The 19,192-nt window shown below is 50.8% G+C and overlaps 1 protein-coding gene across 7 annotated transcripts in view; it reads left to right on the top strand.

The window, feature by feature from the left end:
• The window catches only part of BOC (BOC cell adhesion associated, oncogene regulated), a 54,987-nt gene that overhangs the window by 20,638 nt on the left and 15,157 nt on the right, over window positions 1–19,192 (top strand). For 4 of the 7 annotated variants that reach the window (XM_048293968.1, XM_048293971.1, XM_048293970.1 and 1 more), the window contains 2 exons: window positions 10,779–10,946; window positions 11,319–11,597. In XM_048293968.1, the coding sequence (XP_048149925.1) occupies window positions 10,862–10,946; window positions 11,319–11,597 (364 nt within the window). In that variant the 5' untranslated portion in view covers window positions 10,779–10,861. Of the gene's footprint in view, window positions 1–7,339; window positions 7,416–8,633; window positions 8,704–10,778; window positions 10,947–11,318; window positions 11,598–19,192 lie in introns of those variants that run through there. The other 3 variants (XM_048293967.1, XM_048293966.1, XM_048293973.1) reach the window with 2 other exon arrangements.

The following is a 19,192-nucleotide window of genomic DNA, read 5'->3' as shown; positions in this document are numbered from 1 at the left end:
ATGGAGAGTAAAAACTCCCATTTATTCCCAAATTTATGAAAGAAAAAAGATCCTCAACTTTTAAATATCATCTTCAAAGGACAAGAAAAATGGGCTTGTGCTCTTTTGCATCCCAGCAACAAGTTATTGCTGAAAAGAGTGCAAACTAGAAGGCAGTTTCTCTTTATGGTGGTGATGGGGATGTCTCTAAAGCCAGCCATCTGGGGATTAAACTTTGTATTGACGTTACTGGCAAGTACTTTGTCCTGTCTCTTTTGTGTGCTCTTCTGGATTTTGATGTCAACTGTGTTAAACTAGCCTTGTGCTTGTTAATGCAGTTTCTGGGCCCGCTCCCATTGAAGTCATGGCAAAGATCAGGCTGATTTTGGTGCCAGTAGAATCAAGTCCTCTGTTATAATCCAGAGCTTGTGTTGTTTTAGCAGGTATTTCTGCTGTGCCACTGGCTTATGTTTATGATAAGCTTGGTTGGTTTTTTACTGCAACAGTGGTAGGCACCCTTGCTCTTCAAGTACACACTGGAAGAAGGTTCAGAGCCTAGGAAAGCTACCTGAATCTTTGCTCTGCCAACAGGAAAATATCCCCATAGCAGCTTTCCTCAAGGAAGGCTTAACAGTGTCACTGGCAGTTCCTGTGGACTTCTCTGGTTTGTGGTTTGGTTTTTTTTGTTCGTGTATTTGTTTCACTCTATTACTGTTTCTAATTGGACATGGAAAAGATTTTTCTATTGTTCCTAGACAAAGATGATTTGAGTTGGTTTTTTTTTTTTAGTTTGGTACTTAAAGGTAGGCTCATGTTTAAGCATATGAAGATGTGGACTGCTCTTAAAAAGCATCCATAGCTGCTTTCTCTCTGGCTTGTGATCTCCTCTGTGAACAAGAGCTTCTGAGTCTCAGTTTGCAGGTGGCCATGGCTGTCAGACACTGAAATGTGCTCGTTCCCTCAGCACTCCTGCTGTGCTCCATGCAGATGCTGACTGGTGGGGTTTGTCCACCACTCCTCTGTGCTTTGGTTTATATTATACAGAGAGAGGAGTGTTTCAGCTGATGGTTACCAGCATGAATGGATGCTGGGATATTTATTGTCTGTCCTGTTGCAAGCTTGACCCCATCACGTGACAGAAACAATAAAATGGAGATGGGTCTTTTCAGAGCAGCTCAATGTCACACCTTTGCCATGATTTATGGTCTTCTTTCCCATTATTGACCACTGGTCTGGCTGCAGAGAGGCCGTAGGGTGATATTAGGTAGCCTAGGGTTTGGGGTTTTTTAGCGTTGCTGCCACATCAGTGGCAAAATTGTTGTTCTGGTCAACATCTTGGTGTCTTGTAGTTGGGGAGTGAGAGTTGGCTGTGTGTGTTCCCCAGGAGCTGCTGGGGAAGTGATGCAGAGTGAAAACAGCTTTGGAGAACATCCTGCTCGGGATCCCCACGGAAAAATGCTGTTTCACTGGAACCAGAGCATACTGTGGAAGTGTATCTGTTGATTAAGCTTTTGTCTTAAAGCAGCAAGGAGATTCTGGTGGAGAGCAGGAGTGGTTTTCCTGCTGTTCTGGGTAGGCCACATTTAAATTAAGTGGAAGTGTGTCAGCTGGGGAGAGAGATTTGCTTGAGAGGTGATGGTGTGAGGTGACAGCCCCTTCTCAGAGGAAAACGGGACAAGGATTTGAGCCTGGATATACATGTGGCAGGTGAGCTGTGGCATTGCCATGTCCTTGCCCTGAAGCAGTGGGGACAAATGCAACATAAGGAAATCTGCCAAAATCCCAACTCCTCTATTTCTTCTTTCTTGACCCTCTCATCTAAATTTAATTTTATTGCTCTTTCTTTTCTGTCACCTTTATTCCACGCTTCCCTTTAGTATCTCTGAGAGCTTTTGCCCAACATCACTTTCCCTGGGTCTGCCAGGCCTGCCTTCTCTCTGACCTCTCCCTAACCCAAGAAGCAATTAGACTCTCAACATCAGATTTCAAGGTTTGGGTTTTTTTTGTTTGCAAAGGATGAGAAGGGGAAAACAAAAGCAGTGCCCCGAGTAATGTAAACTACCCACAGGCACATCTGTGCCTGTGTGATGACAGCTCCTGGTGGGAACTGCCCATGGCTCCCTGCGCCCTCCTCCACTGCAGCTGCTGACAGGGAGGGAACAACCTAAGGCCCGGCTCATGTTGATGTAGGATTCGGCATGGGGGAGCCCAGACCAGAGCCAGCTGCATCAACTGGCACTCACCACCCATCCTGTGGGTCCCACAGCATCAGTTGCCAGCAGAGCCATCCCCTGGGCTTTTCTTGCCCAGATGCACACTCTCACTTGTTCCCAGCTCTTTGTTACATGCTTTGCTTCTTTGTCCAAACAGCAAAAAGGTGTAGACAGGTAACTTTTGTTAGTGCTTGTATCAAGCATCCTAAAATAAGTAACTTTTCTACCCAATGGTGTGAAGTCTAGAGGACATGGGATTGTTTTTCCTGTGTTTAGTACAGCATCTGCCTGCAGCTCTGACTGCATTGACACTGATCTCTGGCTTTAGTTGTGATGGGAATGATAAAGTGAGTATTGTTTTCATATGGCAAGATAGAATGCTTCAGGCAAGTATTACAGTGCAGTAAATCTCTTGCTTCTAAGACTCAAGGTGTGTTTTCTCATCACACTGGCGTGCGTGGATGACCCCTTCCCTGCTGCCTCTTCTGAAATATTTCTTACCATAAAGATTCAGTATTGTCCCATAGTAAAGCCTCAGAAAAGCAAGACTTTGTTGCTGCATGGTCAGATGAGTTTGTAGCAGCTGTGGGGAAAACTGAAAACACTCCAGAGCAGGTAACTCATCTCAGGTGTGTGACTACATTGACGTGGTTTTCAAGGGGATCCTGACCCTTTTTTTTCTGACACCTGCCTTGGCAATAGAGTAGGTTGAGCTGCACCTCTGTGGGGCCTTGGTCTCGTAGGACCTTGATAGCAGCAATTCTGCTGATTTTCTGACATTTGAAGATCAAGGCCCTGAATGCAGGACCTGCACCCTTCTGTAAGTGCTGCAGATATACACCCCCTTCAGGATTCCTCAGCTCTTTAAACTGGGACCTTAGCTGCGAGGCAGGAGAGTCTACAGGTGGATCAAGGATGAGAAGGATGGAGAGCGCAGAGGAAAAGTTGGTCTAAAACTGTGGCAGCTCTCCCAGTTTGGAGTGAAGTTGGACTGAAAGGTTTTGATTGGAGAGGCAGCCTGTCCTAGCCACGGGGGCAGCCCCGACAGCTGCTCCAGGGCCACTTTCTCCCTGCGTGCACTTGGGAGAAGGACCCAGAGAGCAGCCAGTAGTTCCAGGCTTGTTGCAGCAACAACATCTGTTTCCTAGGTGCACTTTGTTTCTGAAGAGGCTGTGCAGCACGCTCCATCTGCGCCCTTCTCTTTTTTTTCCCCCCTTTTTTTTTTTGCCGCTTGTGCCGCGATGGGCAGCAGACAAGGACGGCGGCTCCTAGGGGAGGCAGGCGCTTCCCGGGAGGACCCTGCGCCAGCTCCGTGCCAGCGCTGGCTGTCGGGCTCTTTGCACCCGGAGCAGTATTGTCAGCATCTTGACAGCTGGCCGGCTGCATGCTTATTAGTTACTACTTTCCTCTTGCCTTCCACCTCTCCTTCGCCGCCGTAACCACCTCCACCTTCTCCCTTCCCCCTTCCCGCTCCTGCCCCATCGGCTGGCCAGCCCTTGGGGAGCCCCCAGCCTCTCCAGATTAGAGCTCTCCAGGGACTTCGTCCTTTTGAAAGGAAGAAAGAAGGGGAAAAAAAAAAACGGGGGGGGGAGGGGGGAGAAGGAGGGGAGGAAAAAAATTTATTAAAAAAAAAAAAAGAGAGAGAGAAAAGAAAGAGGGGGAACAGAAGAATGAAAACAGACCCAAGGGGCAATAGTCCCTCGAGCCATTTCACTGCATTACAATGAATATGGACTCTATTAAGCTCCGTTCTGCCTGTTAGTGTTTCCCAGGGCAACACAGCTCCCATATGGCAAGCATGCAGCAGATTAGGGTAGGCCTCCGGGCTTCATTGAGGGCCCGAGGCTTGACTGGCAGTTGAACCCCATCCTTCCCCCCCCCTCCTCACACTTGACACTGCCTGTGTTTATCTAAAGCAAAAAGGGCCAGGGTGGGAGAAGGGGGCATTTGGGGGGTTATTGTCCCGGGCAATGGGAGAGGGCAGGGAGAGGGATGGGGGGGTGATGAGGGAGGGAGGTGGGATGGAGGAGAAAGGGGGTGGGGGGGCACAGCCCCTCATACATATTCAGGAGGGGTCTTGAATGGGCAGAGGAGAAATAAAGCAGATGGAATTCATGTTAAAGAACAGCCACAATCGCCCTCCAAAAACAAGGAGAGAAAAGCGGGCAGCCTTAAAGGAGCGTAGGGAGCAGCGTTTATCCAATTAGCAGGGTTGTCAAATTGAATTTACTCAGAATGGAGGGGGAAGCCGGGGGGAAGGAGGGAAATTAAGTGTCTAGGGCATGGGGGGAGCATGATATTGAAGAAAGGACGTGGGTTTTCTTTTTTTCTTACGCTTTAGCCTTGTCTTTTCAAGGACTGGAGCTGCTTTCAGGGCACGCCAAGGGGCAGCAGAAGCCAGTGTGTATACTCTGTTTTAGCACAGGGCTCCTCTCCTGATAACTGTCTAAAAAAGGACATGTATCCTGTGGGACAAGGCCATCTTTGCATTCCTGGCCCGCCTGCACTAGGGCTGTCCCAGGCTGGCGGGTCCAGCCACCCTGGGACCACCATGCCACAGGCAGCGCCCAAAGCGAGCCACACTCACGGTGCCTCTGCCATGGTGACACTGGGGAGCCCGTAGTGGGTATGAGGGTGGCATTTCGTTCTTCAAGCGGCCTCACACTTGCTGGCTGATGAAATGCCAACGTGAAGGGGTTTGCTGGAGCTCAGCAAAGTCAGCTTGATCAATGCCAGCTGGAAAGTGGCGCTCAGTTCAGAGGAGTCGTTGGATGGAGAGGTGCCAGAAACTGCAGGCATTGGGTCCTCAGGGATATGTGCAAAAGTCAGACAGGCTATGAGAAGGCTTTGCATCCTGTTGCTAATTCAAAGCCAGCATGCCCAGTCCTCTCCCTGGTGAGGCTGCAGGCTGTTGTGGAAAACTGCTCGGGGAACTGCTCAGGGAAGTAACTTCATCCTGAGGAAGACAGAAGAAAGTTACGAAGGTTGTTGCATGTTTGGTTTGTTGCTGGTTTGGTTTGCATGAGCAGTTCTGCTCAAAGAAAAGAGATGTTTTACTTGCAAGTTAAGTTTATTTTTAAAGAGGTGTCTGTTGCTCAGGACTTGCTTGAATTAAAACTGTGGTTCTTCTTTAGGGTCACCTAGTTGCAGTTTGGAGGCAAACCCACTGATCTGTGGTGGTTGTGCCATGCCAGGTTTTACTCGGGATATTTTCCTTCTGCCTATAAGCATGAATTTATTCCAGACACTTTCTCTGTTGTGGCTTTTTGATGGACTCTCTGAGCTCACAAGCAGACAGTAAGAGAGTCTTTTTTTGCCTAATCACTTTTAAAAAGGGAGGAGGGGACCTCCTCATACAGTTAGTCAAGGGCTATGTTAAAAGAGCTAATGCACTCTTAAATCAGCTCTCAGTGCTACAGAGGGAAAAAACAGGCAAGCTTTTCTCCCTGTTTCCACATACACTGTGCTACCACCTTGATAAGGTGGTGTAACATTGGGTTCTGCCTTTCTGCCCTCTCCTGATACCAACCACTTCCCATTTGGGATCCTGCCACTTCCTATGGCACCTGCACATCCATCCCCATCAGCTGCCCATGCTGTTACATGGGAGCTTCTGTCCTACACCAACCTGTCCTTTTCCAAACCCTTGCAGAGAAAATGAGCATAACTTAACAGTGTGAAATTAATACTTTGGAATGGGGACAGGGGTTGGGTAGAGGTTAATTTTGCCCTGGAGGATGTTACTGTTTGATGGGTTGGGGAGAAGCAGTCAGGGATGCCCAGATTGCTGTCCATGCCCAGGAATCATGCAGGGACTTTGCAGCTGATCTGCTCAGGTATGTCACCTGGACAGTATTTTTGCAGCTAGAGGATTATACAGTTGTACCATGTCATTTTTCAGGTGGGATGGAAAAGATTGGGGGTCCGAGAGCAGCTTGCTTGATGGGATGGAGGTCCCAGTGAGAGAGCTTTTGTTTCTAGCCCTGCCTGGCACTGCTTTACTGTATAACCTTGGGCCAGGTTGGCTTCCTCTTCTAGCCCTCAGATTCCTAAATTTGTAAAACAAAGGGATACTGTTGCTCTTTTCTCTTTCACATTTTGTTTTTCAGTGGTTTGTGCTTAATGGGGGAAAAATACTGTATTGTATTAAAAACCAATGATTACAAGTAAAATTGGCTCATAGTACTGTGTAAGACATTGCTTTTTCTGAAAAGCTAAGGTCTCAATGTATGAAACAGAGAGCTGGGAGTACCATTGTCCCTACTTGACTTGCTGGAAACAGAGAGCAGCTGCAGTGAATTCTCCAGAGTCACCCAGGGTGTCCCCAGCTGTTAGCTGGACTGAAGTTGCTGCAGCCTTACCCTTGGTGCAAAGCAGTGCCTACTCCTTCCCACAGTTGATCCCTTGCAGGAAGATGTGCCCAAGGTCTGTTCTGCCTGACACAGCCCCAGACCAATGTCATGTGCATGGGTGACGTTCCCAGCTCCCGGTCTGCCTGTGCATTCCCTCAGCCTGCCGGCGGAGCTGGGATGTGTGGTGCAGGGATGCTGCCCCGGAGCTGGGGCAGAGGCTGGTTCCTATTTGGGAACCTTGTAAATTACAGGCAGTGTGGCAGTAACGAGGGCTGCTTGGCTGGCCCTTGTTAAGCAGGAGGGGGCTTGGGGCTGTGAGCAGCATTTCCTCAGTAAAACCTTCAGTTTCTAATCAGCAAACACCTCTCCTGCTGCCTGTGCTTAATTCAAATCCCCTTTTCCTTTCGAGTTTTGTCACCCCCCTGCACAGGCACGGGCCTTTCTTCCCTTTTATATCTTCACCTCTGGTTTTCCTTTCTTGCTCCGCTGCCTTTGCAGTGCCCTCCGTCGCCGCGGTACAGCTGGGGCAGGGTTAGGTGTGTGGTGGGAAGCCGAGCCGACAGATTTTACACCCCCACCACCCCTCCTTAGCTGATGAAGCTCTCGTTAATTTTTTTCTCTTAATGGCCCCTCCTTTGATTTACTGGGCTGTCTGAAAGGGACTTAGAGCTCCACAGACAGGAAATTGTTATTTTAACCTGTCAGGAAAGAATTTAAAATAAATAAACAAATAATTTTTTTGTTTGCCCTCACTCTTGAACGTCTTTAAATTATTTTAACTCTTTCTTTTCCTAGATAACAATTAAGCAGGAGCTGTCAAGGCTGGTGTTGGTGGCTGCAGAAGTGCTGGCAACCAGGGGCAGCTCACAAGGTACCTGCCTTGGGGAATGGAGGCAGCAGAGCAGGACGCTGTCATGCAGCAGCCCTGCAGCCCCTGCCTGGGACCACCACCTCTGGGAAGTCAACTGGAATGCCTGGGGCCTCCTCCACTCCCCACCTCTGCCTCCTCTCCCACTGCAGTCCGCTCTGGTGCTGCTGGCAGGGACATGAGGCAGATCGAAAGCTGCCTGATTAATAAAGTTCCTTGCTTTGCACTATTGCAGACTGCTTAAGGGCAGCATTTTCAAAAGAGGTCAGCTCCCATTTAGGCATCGAAATAAGTTGGTTGCCTATTCAGGAGAGCTCAGCATGTCAAGAACTGAATGCTTTTGAAAATCTGGCTTCAATTGTGGAAGCTGAGAATTTCAAAATCTGGCCCTGGATCCTAATAGTTCTTTTGGAATTGATGTTTTCATTCATTTTCTTCATTATTTTTATGCTGGCCATTTACTTTTTGTACTTCACTCAGCTGTGAAAGAAATGGCCACATGTCCCTATTTAGAGCTCATACCCTTGCCTGGAGGTTTGGGGAGTGTCATGGTTTTAGGTACCATACACTTGCTGCAACACACCTTCCCTCCTCACTCTCTGCTCAATACTGTTCAATCTGCCCAGTGCCATAGCCAAATTTTTTGAGCTCCTCTTTTTTTTCTCCCCATGTATTGCTCTTCATCTTTTCACAGACCTGGGGGCAGCCAGTTCAGTCATTGCATCGATGTGCCTGGGTGGTCTCCTAGCTCGTGAAGGGGCTCATGCTCAGTTCTGCGCCTTTGGCTTTGCCTTTCTGGCCAGAGGCTCTGTGCAACGCAGAGCTGCAGGGAGGTCTGGTTGGGAACGTCTTTGCCTACCCCCTCCCTCAGCCTGGACTCCAAGGAACAACTCCTTTCCATCCAATATTTTTCCATTCTGCTGCCAAACCCATCCAGATAGGGGGAATGAGTCAGCTTTGCTCCATAGGCTTCCAGCACTGAGGAACCAGACAGTAGGTCCTGCCCCAAAATGTTTCTTCCACATCAGTGTAAGGCTTTCCATCTCCAGGAAACCTTAGGGTGTGAGGTGTTTTAAAGCCAGACCTAATTCAAAGTCTTTTCCAGATGAGTGTACTTAGTGGGACATTAACTTGTGCATCAGCAGTGGTGTCAATGCTGCATGTTCTGGTATGGACAGACCCAGGGCACTTTTACAGCCATCATCAGTGGTGACTTGCCCTAGTGGCTGTGGCCTAATGAAGGGTGCTTTGGTGGCTGTCTTACGTGGAGAAATAAACTCGAGCAACTCAGGTGGGTCTCCAGGTCAATCACTGAAGTATCGTGTATGACACTATGTGCTGGTTGGTGGGGGAAATGTTGAGACTCTCCTCAGGTGGGGAGAGTGAATACCAAGAAGGATGAGGTGTGTGGGAGGGAAGTTGCTGTCTTGTCTCTTTGGCACTGGAGGTTACCCACAGGGATTTTCACATGTAATGGGGCCGTGGTGTGCAGTAGCTGGAGTATGGCCTAGCTGGTCTCTCTGGGTGCCTTCAGGATATGCCCGATATCTGAGCTCTGTCCATGCTCCTGCATGCCTGGAAGCCACACTGGGCTATGCTAAGCTTGACTTAATTTACCCTGCCTCTTAGCAGGGCCTGTCATCTTGGCCTCACAGCCACTCTTCCCATGACTGTGTAACTCCTGGAAAGAGCTGCCTTGTGTAGAGCCTGCTGGGCCAGCCAGTGCACTGGACTCATACTGGCCTGCAAAGTGCCATGTAAAGATGGTCTTTGTGGCCTTCTCAAAACTCCAGCCGCACGTTGCATTACTTGCTGTTTTTTTCCTTTTGAAATCACCAGCTCAGAGGAGGCTTTTCTTCTCTCTTCTCAACTTTATATGAATGTCTCTTCCATTATTTCTCCTTCAAGCAGGGCTCTGGGACATGGTGGGGGGAAAAGGGACAGCTTGTGAGGCTGTCAGAGGGACAGCCCAATTTGCAGAGATGCATGCAAGCCAGCTTGCTGGATTCTTGCTGTCATGATGGGGACCTCAGTGTGGCTGGCCATGGACATTGCCCTGTGCTGCACTCTTGCACCTTTGCTGTCCCCAAAGGCCAAGCAAAGTCATTTAAGAGTAGCTTGGTGGTATTTCCCCAAATGCTGTGGTTCCTTGCTAGCAGTAATCAGCCTTGCTTTGAGCAACTCACCAAGCCTCTCAGGGGGAGCCTGTGTCAGTCGTTACTTCTGGAGTTAGGAAGTTTAATTTTGGGGGATTATGCTTGGAGGGACTTGTGCCCTCTTTTTGACTGGGATGGTTATGGAGAGCGCATGTTCCAGCAGGTGATGGCTCAAGCAGTGACCATGGTGGAAGTAGGAAGTAATGACCCTGCAGAGTCAGGTGCTCTTGAGGATGGTGCTTGTGGCTAATGAGCTGATTGCTAATCAGCTGCTGCTTGGGCTGTCTGCCATGGCTGCTTTGCGTTCAGTCTTGGGCTTCTTCCCTATAGACATACCACAGGAGCAATTCTGCAGTGCCTTAGGACTTGCAGGTCATCCTAGTGCTGCAGCTGAAGGGAGCTCAAAATCCTATAGCTGCATTATGAGGCCAGTAGAGGGAAATCTCCTCTTGATTTCAGCCTGTTGCCTTTGATTAAAGATGAATTCATTCTGACATCTGAGGTGTCTCTTGGGGGAGCTACTGAGATCTTTAATCCCTCTGACCTGACTTGTCTGCTTTAATATTCATTCGTTCCTGAGTCTCCAAAGCAGCTGCTGCAGTGTGCAGCTCTTCACAGCAACCTGGGTTGTGACAGGTGGCCTTACATTTCTAGTTTTTTGGGGGCTAGTTGGTACTTTCAAATATGAACCTGGTGGTTTGTGTAGACTCAAAACAGGTGGTGTGTTTCAGGCAGAACAGTTAAACTGAAGTGTTTTCATAGGTTGAGTCTCTCAGTTAGAATGGACTTGTAGTGCTCATTTACTTTAGTGCTCAGAGTAGAATATATTCCAGACATAGCCAAGAAGTGGCAGCAACACTCAGTGGATCTTCAGTGACACTTTGTTGAAAATGTTTGTGTTTTGTTCCTGAAAATTGCCTGGTGTGCATCACTGTCATTCACTGTGCCAAGTATGAAATGGGGAAAGGGAGTGTGTGTCTGTGTGTGCTCGTGTACTGAGGGCTGAGGATGGGATGTCTTGGGAGACTCCCAACCATGTCTGGGGGAGAGGCTGGAGAAGAGAAATGCTTGCATCAGTGTCTGTAGCCTCTTCAGGCCACTGGCTCGGTGAATCTGTGGCAGTTTAAGGATGTTGGTGGAGAAGCCAGGCAGGGCTGGAAAGCAGAGAGAAGCTGAGGGTTTCATCCATCGTGTCTCTTGTCATCCGCAGGAATCCACTGCCGCACATCCACTGCATCCCCTGAGGCAGCTTATGGGACCCTTCCCTGGGCGCCCCAGGTCACACCGCATGGGATGGCAATGACACGTGGAAGGAAGAGGCCCATGTCCCCCATCCCTTGCCTCGTGCTTGCGGCCGCCAGCTGTTTTGCCAAACTGAGTGAGTGTCTGTTCTGACCCATTTTGGTTTGCCTTGATGCTGTTTTGCGTAGCCATGCCTCAAGTACAAAGTGGTTTTCTCTCTCTCTGCTGTTCCGTGAGTAGCCTTGACCAAAGGTCTAGGTTCAAACCCTACTCCAGAGGAGGAGATACATTTGGAGTGGGACAATTCTCTCTGGCAGTGTCAAGAAGAAATGGGGCTGATGTACATCTCCAAACATCAGGGTGGGTGTGTGTGGAGTCAAGGGGAAGGTGCAGCGCAAGCAGGGGCGATGGGGAATGCAAAATGTACAGCACCACAGCTTTTTTCTCCATCCTTTCTATTGCTGAGTCTCACAGAGCTTTCTTATTCCCATTTTTTCCCTCTGTGCAGGTGAATCTCTGCAGGTCACAGTGCAGCCTGCTTCCATTGTCCAAAAACTTGGGGGTCCAGTCAGCCTGGGGTGTGTGGTGGACCCGCCCCGAGTGAACCTCACCTGGAGACTGAACGGGAAGGAGCTGGCTGGATCAGACGAGGTGCTGGGTATCCACGTGGAGCGAGGGAAGCTCGTCATCACGGCTCTCAACAACCGCACCGTGGGGCGATACCAGTGCATCGCTCGTGTGCCCGAAGGAGTCATTGCCAGTGTCCCTGCAGTGGTCACCTTAGCTAGTGAGTAGCTTCAGTTCTCTGCCAGCCCCTGCTTTGCTTGGGCCATCACTCACGCATCTTGAGAGGCTCATCTATTCTTGCTTGTCCATGTTGGCATCAAGGGATGACTCCTTTGGTGTAGGCCATTTTGTAGCGTTTGTGATTGTGGACTGGCTGACACGTTGTGTCAGATGCCCAGCCTCACCCAAGCTGTCCTTCTTCTGTGTGGTAGGCTGCAGACCTGCCCTGCAGGGAGAAGTTTTTGCAAGACCAGGGAATACCCGAGCTATGGGGTTTGTGTGCCTGGTCAGTTTCCTGACAGTCATGCTGCCTCCTCTGGTTCCTGACGTGTTGAGTGTACAAATAGTACCTGCTGGTGCTGATGGCCAAACTGCTGCTGGGGCTGCTGCAGGACTGCTGCCAGCACAGGGTCAGTGTGTGCTAAGTTTTACTGCCTTCCTGAGACACAGCTCTGAGTGAGGGACTTTGCTCCTATCCCTGAGCTTACGTGCTCCTCACTGCTGCCCTCTGGCATTGGGAGACGTGTGCATGGCCAGAGGTGTCTTAGGTGGGGAACTCTTCTTACAAGTGCCTGGTTTTGGCCAGATATTGTGTGTATTTGGCCAGAAAGTGCTGTGTTTGGATGCATCTGAGAAAGAGCAGTGGAAAGCCCCACCTTCTCAGAAGCCCACACAGTGTTTGGTGGAGGTTGCCATTGCCTTGCAGTGACAGTCCCTGAGCGTAGAAAGGGCTTCATCTTTCCCAGCAAAAGGGAGTTTGGGGCTAAGTCTTAAGAAAATGAAGAAGTGAAGATGTTTGTGCAAAGTGGGGCCTGACTTTGCTTTAAAGCCAAGAGCTATTGGCTTGTCACTGATACATTAATCAGCAGTGAAATGTTTAGGCCAGGCTGGGTGGGAGGAGGAGGAGGCCAGGGAAAGCAAGGAGAGAGTTGCTGAACTCTGAGGCAGGGTGGGAGGGGGTTGTCACGGGGCCGAATCTGTCAGGGGATTTGGCCTGAGCCCCATGCTGAGATTAAGTTTCGGAGAACACATTCCAGAGCAGAAAGGGGGCTGTGTGTGCTGGTGGCCTGATAGAAAGAAGGAGAGGAGGGGAGAGGTGGATGGGATTACCAAGGGCATGGTTTGCATTTAGGAGAGTAGGGTGTGCACAGCTCCTCAGCCTGATCAGTTCCTGCTTAGCTGATCCCCTTTTCTTTTTTTACTCGCACCCCAACCCACCCCCACCAGCTCTATCTCTCCTCGGAAAAGTATGTCTGACCTATCTGCTTTGGTCTAGCATCAGTGGTGGATGGGAGACAGGTCCTAAAGCACCAGAAGGCCCCACCATGTCCTTCAGGCCAAATCAAAGCCACAACTGAGTAGTGCATCAGTCCTCTCCAGGTGCCAAATCACCTTCGCCTGCTGGGGGTATGTGTGCAGAAGAGAAGGACTTGGCCATTGCTGTGGTCCCTGTCATGACAAATGGACTTCTGAGAGGAAGTCAGGAGCACCATTCAGTGGAGCTCACAGAACTGGAGCCAGAGGTTGGATGATCAGGCAACTAATCCATTGTGGAAAACCCCTGTGCTGCGCTGCACTGCGCTGCATGGGTCCCTTGTCCTCTGGGGAAGCTGGGGATGGCAGAGGCTGTATCCCACACACCTGGACAGCCTTGGGTGATAGAGAGCACTCAGGTGGGGAAGATTTAGCAGTCAGTGAGTGAAGAGAGAGAGAGTGTCCCAGTAAAGATGTGGGACTGAGGGTGTAGGAGGAAGACCTCTTCTGGATGGGTTCAAATAACCAGTCTCATGTTCATGAGCTGAAGGCTGCTTGCAACAGTGGCACTGCAGTGGTCTGAAATAACAGGAAGCACCAGTTGGTGGTGGGACTGAGTTTGAAAGCTGTGGTAGCAGGTGTGCCCCAGGCTCTGTCTCCTGCTCCAGACCTCCTCTGCAGGACCTTGCTCAGAGCTGATTCAGTGGCGACCATGGTCCTGGGAGGGAGAGGAAAGCCCCTGGCAGGTCAGCATTGCAGTTGATACATCTTCTCCAGATAACCTTCAGGGCTGAAAGAGAACCATCTGAAATTCTTAGTTTCCATCCAGAAGTTATTTTGGAGTGGCAGGGGGAAGGTGAAACTGGAATGTGAATGAAAGCAGGGGGGCGGGGGGAGCAATGGAAATATTTTCAAGGCTTAGGTTTATTTTGGAGGAGGACCTGGAGTCATTGAAAGAAGTGACTTGCTAGGTTTCAAGGAGTGTAGGTAACACTGTCTGGCAAACTTTTAGGCTATTTCCCCTCCTTTCTTTTTGCCTTCTTTGAAGGAAACAGTCTTGACTGCCCCAGGCTCTGTGTGCCCGGTCCCCCGGGGCCTCCCTGTGCTTTGCTGACAGTCAGCAGGTAGATAACCATCACTGCAGTGCCGGCAGCCACAGCGTAGCCCTGGGACTGATACCTCCTGCTCTCATCTGCAGCACAGTGATGCCGAGTCCATCTCTCTGCCCCCTGGCTCAGAGAGCTGGTTGAAACTTGCATTTAATTTCTCCAGCAGAGATAAAATAGCTGTTGTATATCCAGGAGGTGGAGGGTGGAGGGATTTGCAGAAGGGAGAGCTTTCATAAAGTGACAAAGGGAGTAGCACTTCAGGCATTACTTGGGCACCTTTGAGTCCAGTTAGAGCTGACCTGGTGCTCCACACAACCTTGGCAGCCTGTGGCATGTCAGTGCAGGTCACTGCAGGTCGCACCTGCTGATCACTGCTGGCCTGGCCATGGTGCACAAGATCAGCGCTGCAGGCCCCAGGGCAGCACTGCAGTCTGGGACTGTGTATGGATAAAACAGGAGTATTCCTGGTTTTCCAAGCCCAGCCTTAAGCCTTCATATGGATGACAGCTGCAAAGAAGACAGATACTTTCTGTGCCTGATTCTAGGGAGCAAAGTTGCCATCCTGCCAGCAAGCCCTGCCCCAGCCCCTCTCCTGAATAGAGGTGCTGTATGTAAAAGGCATGGCTGCAGTGGGATCTGGTGGCGCCAAGTAATTCCACCAGGGACTTGTACATGGTGCTGAGGGCTGGTTCTGTAACAGCCAAAGGTTTGGAAGGTCAAGAGCTCTTCGTGGAGCTCACAGGGGCAACTGAAGTGCGGGGCTGGAGCAAAGCTGATGCACAGAGGTGGCAAGAGCTGTGTAACTCCCAGCACTCATCTGCACACAAGGAAAATCAGTGTAGCAAATAGCAGCAAGCCTGACCTGGATAGACATGACATTTAAATACAAAACAGAAAAATAGATGAGGGGTGCAACAAAGAAACTCCACCCATTCCAGTGTCCTGTGGCCAGGGATGTGGGAGTGCAGGTACCTGTGTCCCAGGGAGGCTCACTGCCCTGTTCCCTCCATCGGTGCCACGGGTGAGGTCAGTCCTCGGTCTTGTGGCAGCACGTGTGAGAAGCTGGACCTCAGCATGTGGTGCTTGTGGGCAGTGACCCTGCACGGGGTTGGGCTGGGCATCCCCCAGGAATTTGCAGCTGCTTTCTGAAGACAGCCCCATTCATTTTCCTTCACGAGGGCCTCTCCTCTGATACTCCCCAGAGAAATGGCAAGAGGGAGGGAGGGAAGGGGATGGCTGCCTGTTGGAAAAGCATTTGCAGAGCAGGCATGGGGGCTCTGGCCCCGGGGGCAGAGGCGGTGTGAGGAGGGGAGAGAAGGAAAACACAGGTGGTGTTTTGTGAGCCAGCAGAGTTGTGGCATGAGGACCGTGAGACGGGCCCAGGGTGGGGGAGTGGGGCTGAGGCATGGTGGGGGAGATGTGCTGGGGCGGTGTGAGTAGGCAGGAGTCTGTGGGGCTGTGCCTGTCTCAGCAGGGTGGGAGGAATCTGGTGGTGACAGCACCAGTGCCCAGGCTCCTGCGGTGCTGGCTGGATGGGGAGTGAGAGCCATAGCCCTAGGCTGCTCTCACAGCTGAGGGGGGAAATGTGGAGGGTGCCTGCCCCCAGGATGGAGAACTCCATTCCTGCCTATTCCCCTTCTCAGGCTCCCTCCCCTTCCCTCTTTCACCCTTCCCTACGGCAGGGAGGACTTTTACCTTGGGGGTCATAGTTTTATTTACTATTGCTTCTTCTCCAAAGTTATTTATGGTCTCCCATTCATTTAATCGGGTCTGTCTCGCCTGCCTTGTTGCTTGGCCCCCAGCCCTGGGATTCAGCTGGTTTCCCTCCCCAGTGACAGCAGCACAGTTGGCTGCAGGGCTGACCCTCCCCGCACCCCAGCTCGCCCCATCGCGCCTCGGAGCTGGCTGCAGATGGACACAAGCAATGGCCTTTGGTTGCACTCCCTCCTAAACAAAAAAAGGGGAAAAAAAGGGGAAAAAAAAAAGCCCTGTTGTCCCAGCAGGGCTGGGATTGGCAGCACTCAGTCTGCCTGTCTGCAGCACCTCCTGGACAATGGCTGGTAGATGAGGACTTGCTTCACTGTGGTCAGGCATGTCTTTTAAGGACAAGAACATGGGCTGGCACGCTGGGTGCTGCCATATGAGAAGGAAAACACAGCCAATGAGAAGGGATGTGGTTTCTCCCAGCTGCAGTGAATGTTAGACTCTGGTGCAAATTGCATGTTAGATGTGGGACCTGGCTGCTGCTGGCTGGGCAGCTGAAGGGGCAAGTGCTGCATATCCCCTGGCAAGTCCTGGCATGGACCCTCTCCTCCACCCCTCCCTGCCCTGCCCGGCCTGCTGGGGGGAGCATATATGGTCCCTCCACAACTTGGGGGCAGCTTGTCTGAACCCCCCAGGGTGAAGCCGGTTGTCCCAGCTTGGCACTGCACCCTCTGTTTTGCTGTGCTGGGGCCAAATGCAACAGGATGTGTGTGGGGGAGCTTGTCCCATGCACAGAGGGGGACGGGGTGACCCTGACCACCCCTCACCATCTCTGGCTGACGCATCAGTGCTAAAGGATGGCTGTACATGCCCATACCAGTGGCGAGCAGGGCAGTTGAGATCACCCGTGGCCAAAATCCACTGGCAAATAAATCAGTCTTGTTCTCTGTGGGGAAGCAGGAATTTAGGGGAGTAGTTTGGCAGGAAGCTCATACACTTGGCATATGAGAAAGTAGTTTGTCCCAGTTCTGCTGTTTTTCCCCTCTCTCCTGCCAGTTTCACTGTGCTTCTCCAGAGGCACCTGGTTCTTGCTCCCCCAGCCACCCCAGGATCCCTTTTCTCTGTTCTCTCCCCCTCTGTCCAAAGTTTCACTCCTCGTGCCTTGCTTCTGGGCTGAGGGGAAGCCAGGAAGAGCTGCAGGTCCTGCTCCCTATTGTGGGGCTGCAACACCCACAGCTGTGAGATGTGGGCTGAGCCACCATCTGGGGGGCTGCATGTGAGAGGTCCCCCTGTCTGCCCAGCCCACAGTTGTCCCAGGAGGTGCCCTGGTCATCATTTTCCATCTTCAAGATGGCTCTGCTGTGCCAGGACCTTGGGTCTGCTCTTTTTCCAGGCTCCTGGGCCCCTTCTTCTCTTCAGGGTGTGTGTGCATGTACACGTGCTCGTGTAAGTGTGTGTGTGCAGATCCCTGCCAGCATTGCTGGAGCCTGTGCCTTGGCTCTAAAATCTTAATTTGGCTGTGATGAATCCAGACCACCAAGGCGCACATTAATTTTCCTGATGCTCGTTTATATTTTGTTGATCGGAGAAACATGCGCAATGTGGGCAGGCAGACACTGAGCTTTTGCCACTTCTCCACCTCTTTCCATTTCTGTGGCTCTTACTATTTTATTCCTTGATCAAATATAAAAAGCAAAGAGGAGAAAATATCCATCATCATTCCCCTCCCCAGCAGTAACTTTCGTTGGAGGAGGAGCGTGAGGTGCTGCCAGCTTTTCACAAGTTGAGTTAACTTTCATCTGGCTTTAATATCCAGTGGAAACATGGCTCCCCTCCTCAGCTTGTCTTAAAGGATTAATCACATTTCTGAAGTTCACCCATATTCCTTCTTTTTATTTTTTTTTTTTAATTGAACAATGCCAAGAAATTCCAGAAGTATTAAGCATGTTCATTGCAAATCATTTTTATGACATTGCAAAACCTCCCTTTCTTTTCAACCTCCTCCCCTTCCCTCAGATCTGGGCCCGGGACCGCTGGCTCCCCCAGCAGCCGCTCAACAGCCCCTCCGCACCGCACTCAGGGAGGCTTTCTCGACGCCTTGCCAAGAGAGCTGGTTTTTATTTAAACTCCATAAAGGATCTTGCTTTAATCAGAAAGTCTGCTTGAGAAATTTCATGTCACTTTTCCATGACTGTGGGTGGGAGAAGCTTGGAGCCAGAGTTGTCTTTTGCTCTTGGAGCGCTGCTGTATTTCCCAGAGAACAAACCCCACATTTTTCTGCTGGCTGGGGCTGCCAAGGAAGGCTGCCTGCCGCCCGCCCACCGCCAGCCCTCCTGCTTCCCCCGCTCCCCAAACTGCCCGAGGTCGCTGGTGCCACATCCTGCGATGGATTTCTAGGGGTGAGGGAGCTGTCGACAGCACGTGGCCATGCCGTGGCTGCAGATGCAACACATTGCCTTAGAGTGGGGTTTTGCAAAGGAAGTGTGGTCTCGTCCAGATTTAGTGGCATGCCACTCAGGAGATCTGTTAGCCCTGGGTCCTGGGAAGAGGCACCAACCTGAGCCTTGATGTGACAGCGTGACCTGCGACCAACTGCGGGATGTGCCATTGTCACTAGCGGTCGCCTGGGCTGGTGTACAGCATTGTAAAAATGCATGTGAGAGACTTTCTTCCTGGCACAAAACCTCCTCCCTCACACCACAGACTGTCTGAGACAAACTTCAAGCTTGCAGTGCCTCAGTAAGATTTGCCATCACACCCAGAGAGAATGGAAACCAGTTTTGTCTCTGGAAAGTTTTGTGGGGCCAGGTTGGCATGCTCCCTTGCCCTGCCAGATGTAGGGTTTTACTGCAGTCCTCTCCTCCTGCTTTACAAAAACAGGGAAAATAAAACAAAAATCACTTCCTGTGCTTCCAGTCCTGCTGCCCACATCAGCCCAGCCAGGGCAGGAATCCCCAGCACAGCCTGGCAGGGGGATGTGGTGGGACAGGGTTTTCACAGATGCTTTAGGGAAGGAGCAGCTGTGCCATGTAGAAGAGGAGCTGGTTTTCCTCTCAAGTCCCTGTTCTTTTAACTGGAGCGTGGGCACTGCTTGGGCACATGTGAAGCATTGTGGTTAACCACAACTTTCAGCTGTGAGATATTTGATGGGAGCAAGAGTGCCCAGAGCACAGATGCCAATTTCTCAGGTGTTGGAGGAGCTCAGAGAGCATCACAAACTTTCTCCCACCTGGCATCTGTACTCTCTTGAAGCAGGCTGGGCTCTCTGAGTTACAACTACAAAGTCAGCTTCTCGGTAGCATGACAGCAGTGTGTGAAATAGCAGGAGGCAGAAGGACCTTTTTTGGCCTCCTTTCAGTGCTGCAGTAAGTTGGCTCATTTTTTACTCCCAGGCCAGGATTTTTCACACCCAGTTTCCCAGCACTGGAGCAGGCGGTCTCTGCAGAAGCTGTGTTTTAAGTTACTCATTTTGTAGGAAGAAGGCGAAAAAAAAAGTGTGAAAGCAGGCCAGTTTCCCTAGCTGCTGGGG

Source organism: Corvus hawaiiensis, chromosome 2 (genome assembly GCF_020740725.1).
Source record: "Corvus hawaiiensis isolate bCorHaw1 chromosome 2, bCorHaw1.pri.cur, whole genome shotgun sequence".
NCBI classification, from domain to species: Eukaryota; Metazoa; Chordata; class Aves; order Passeriformes; family Corvidae; genus Corvus; species Corvus hawaiiensis.
The sequence above is the reverse complement of the archived record's forward strand: the minus strand, read 5'-3'. Positions and strand labels throughout refer to the sequence as shown.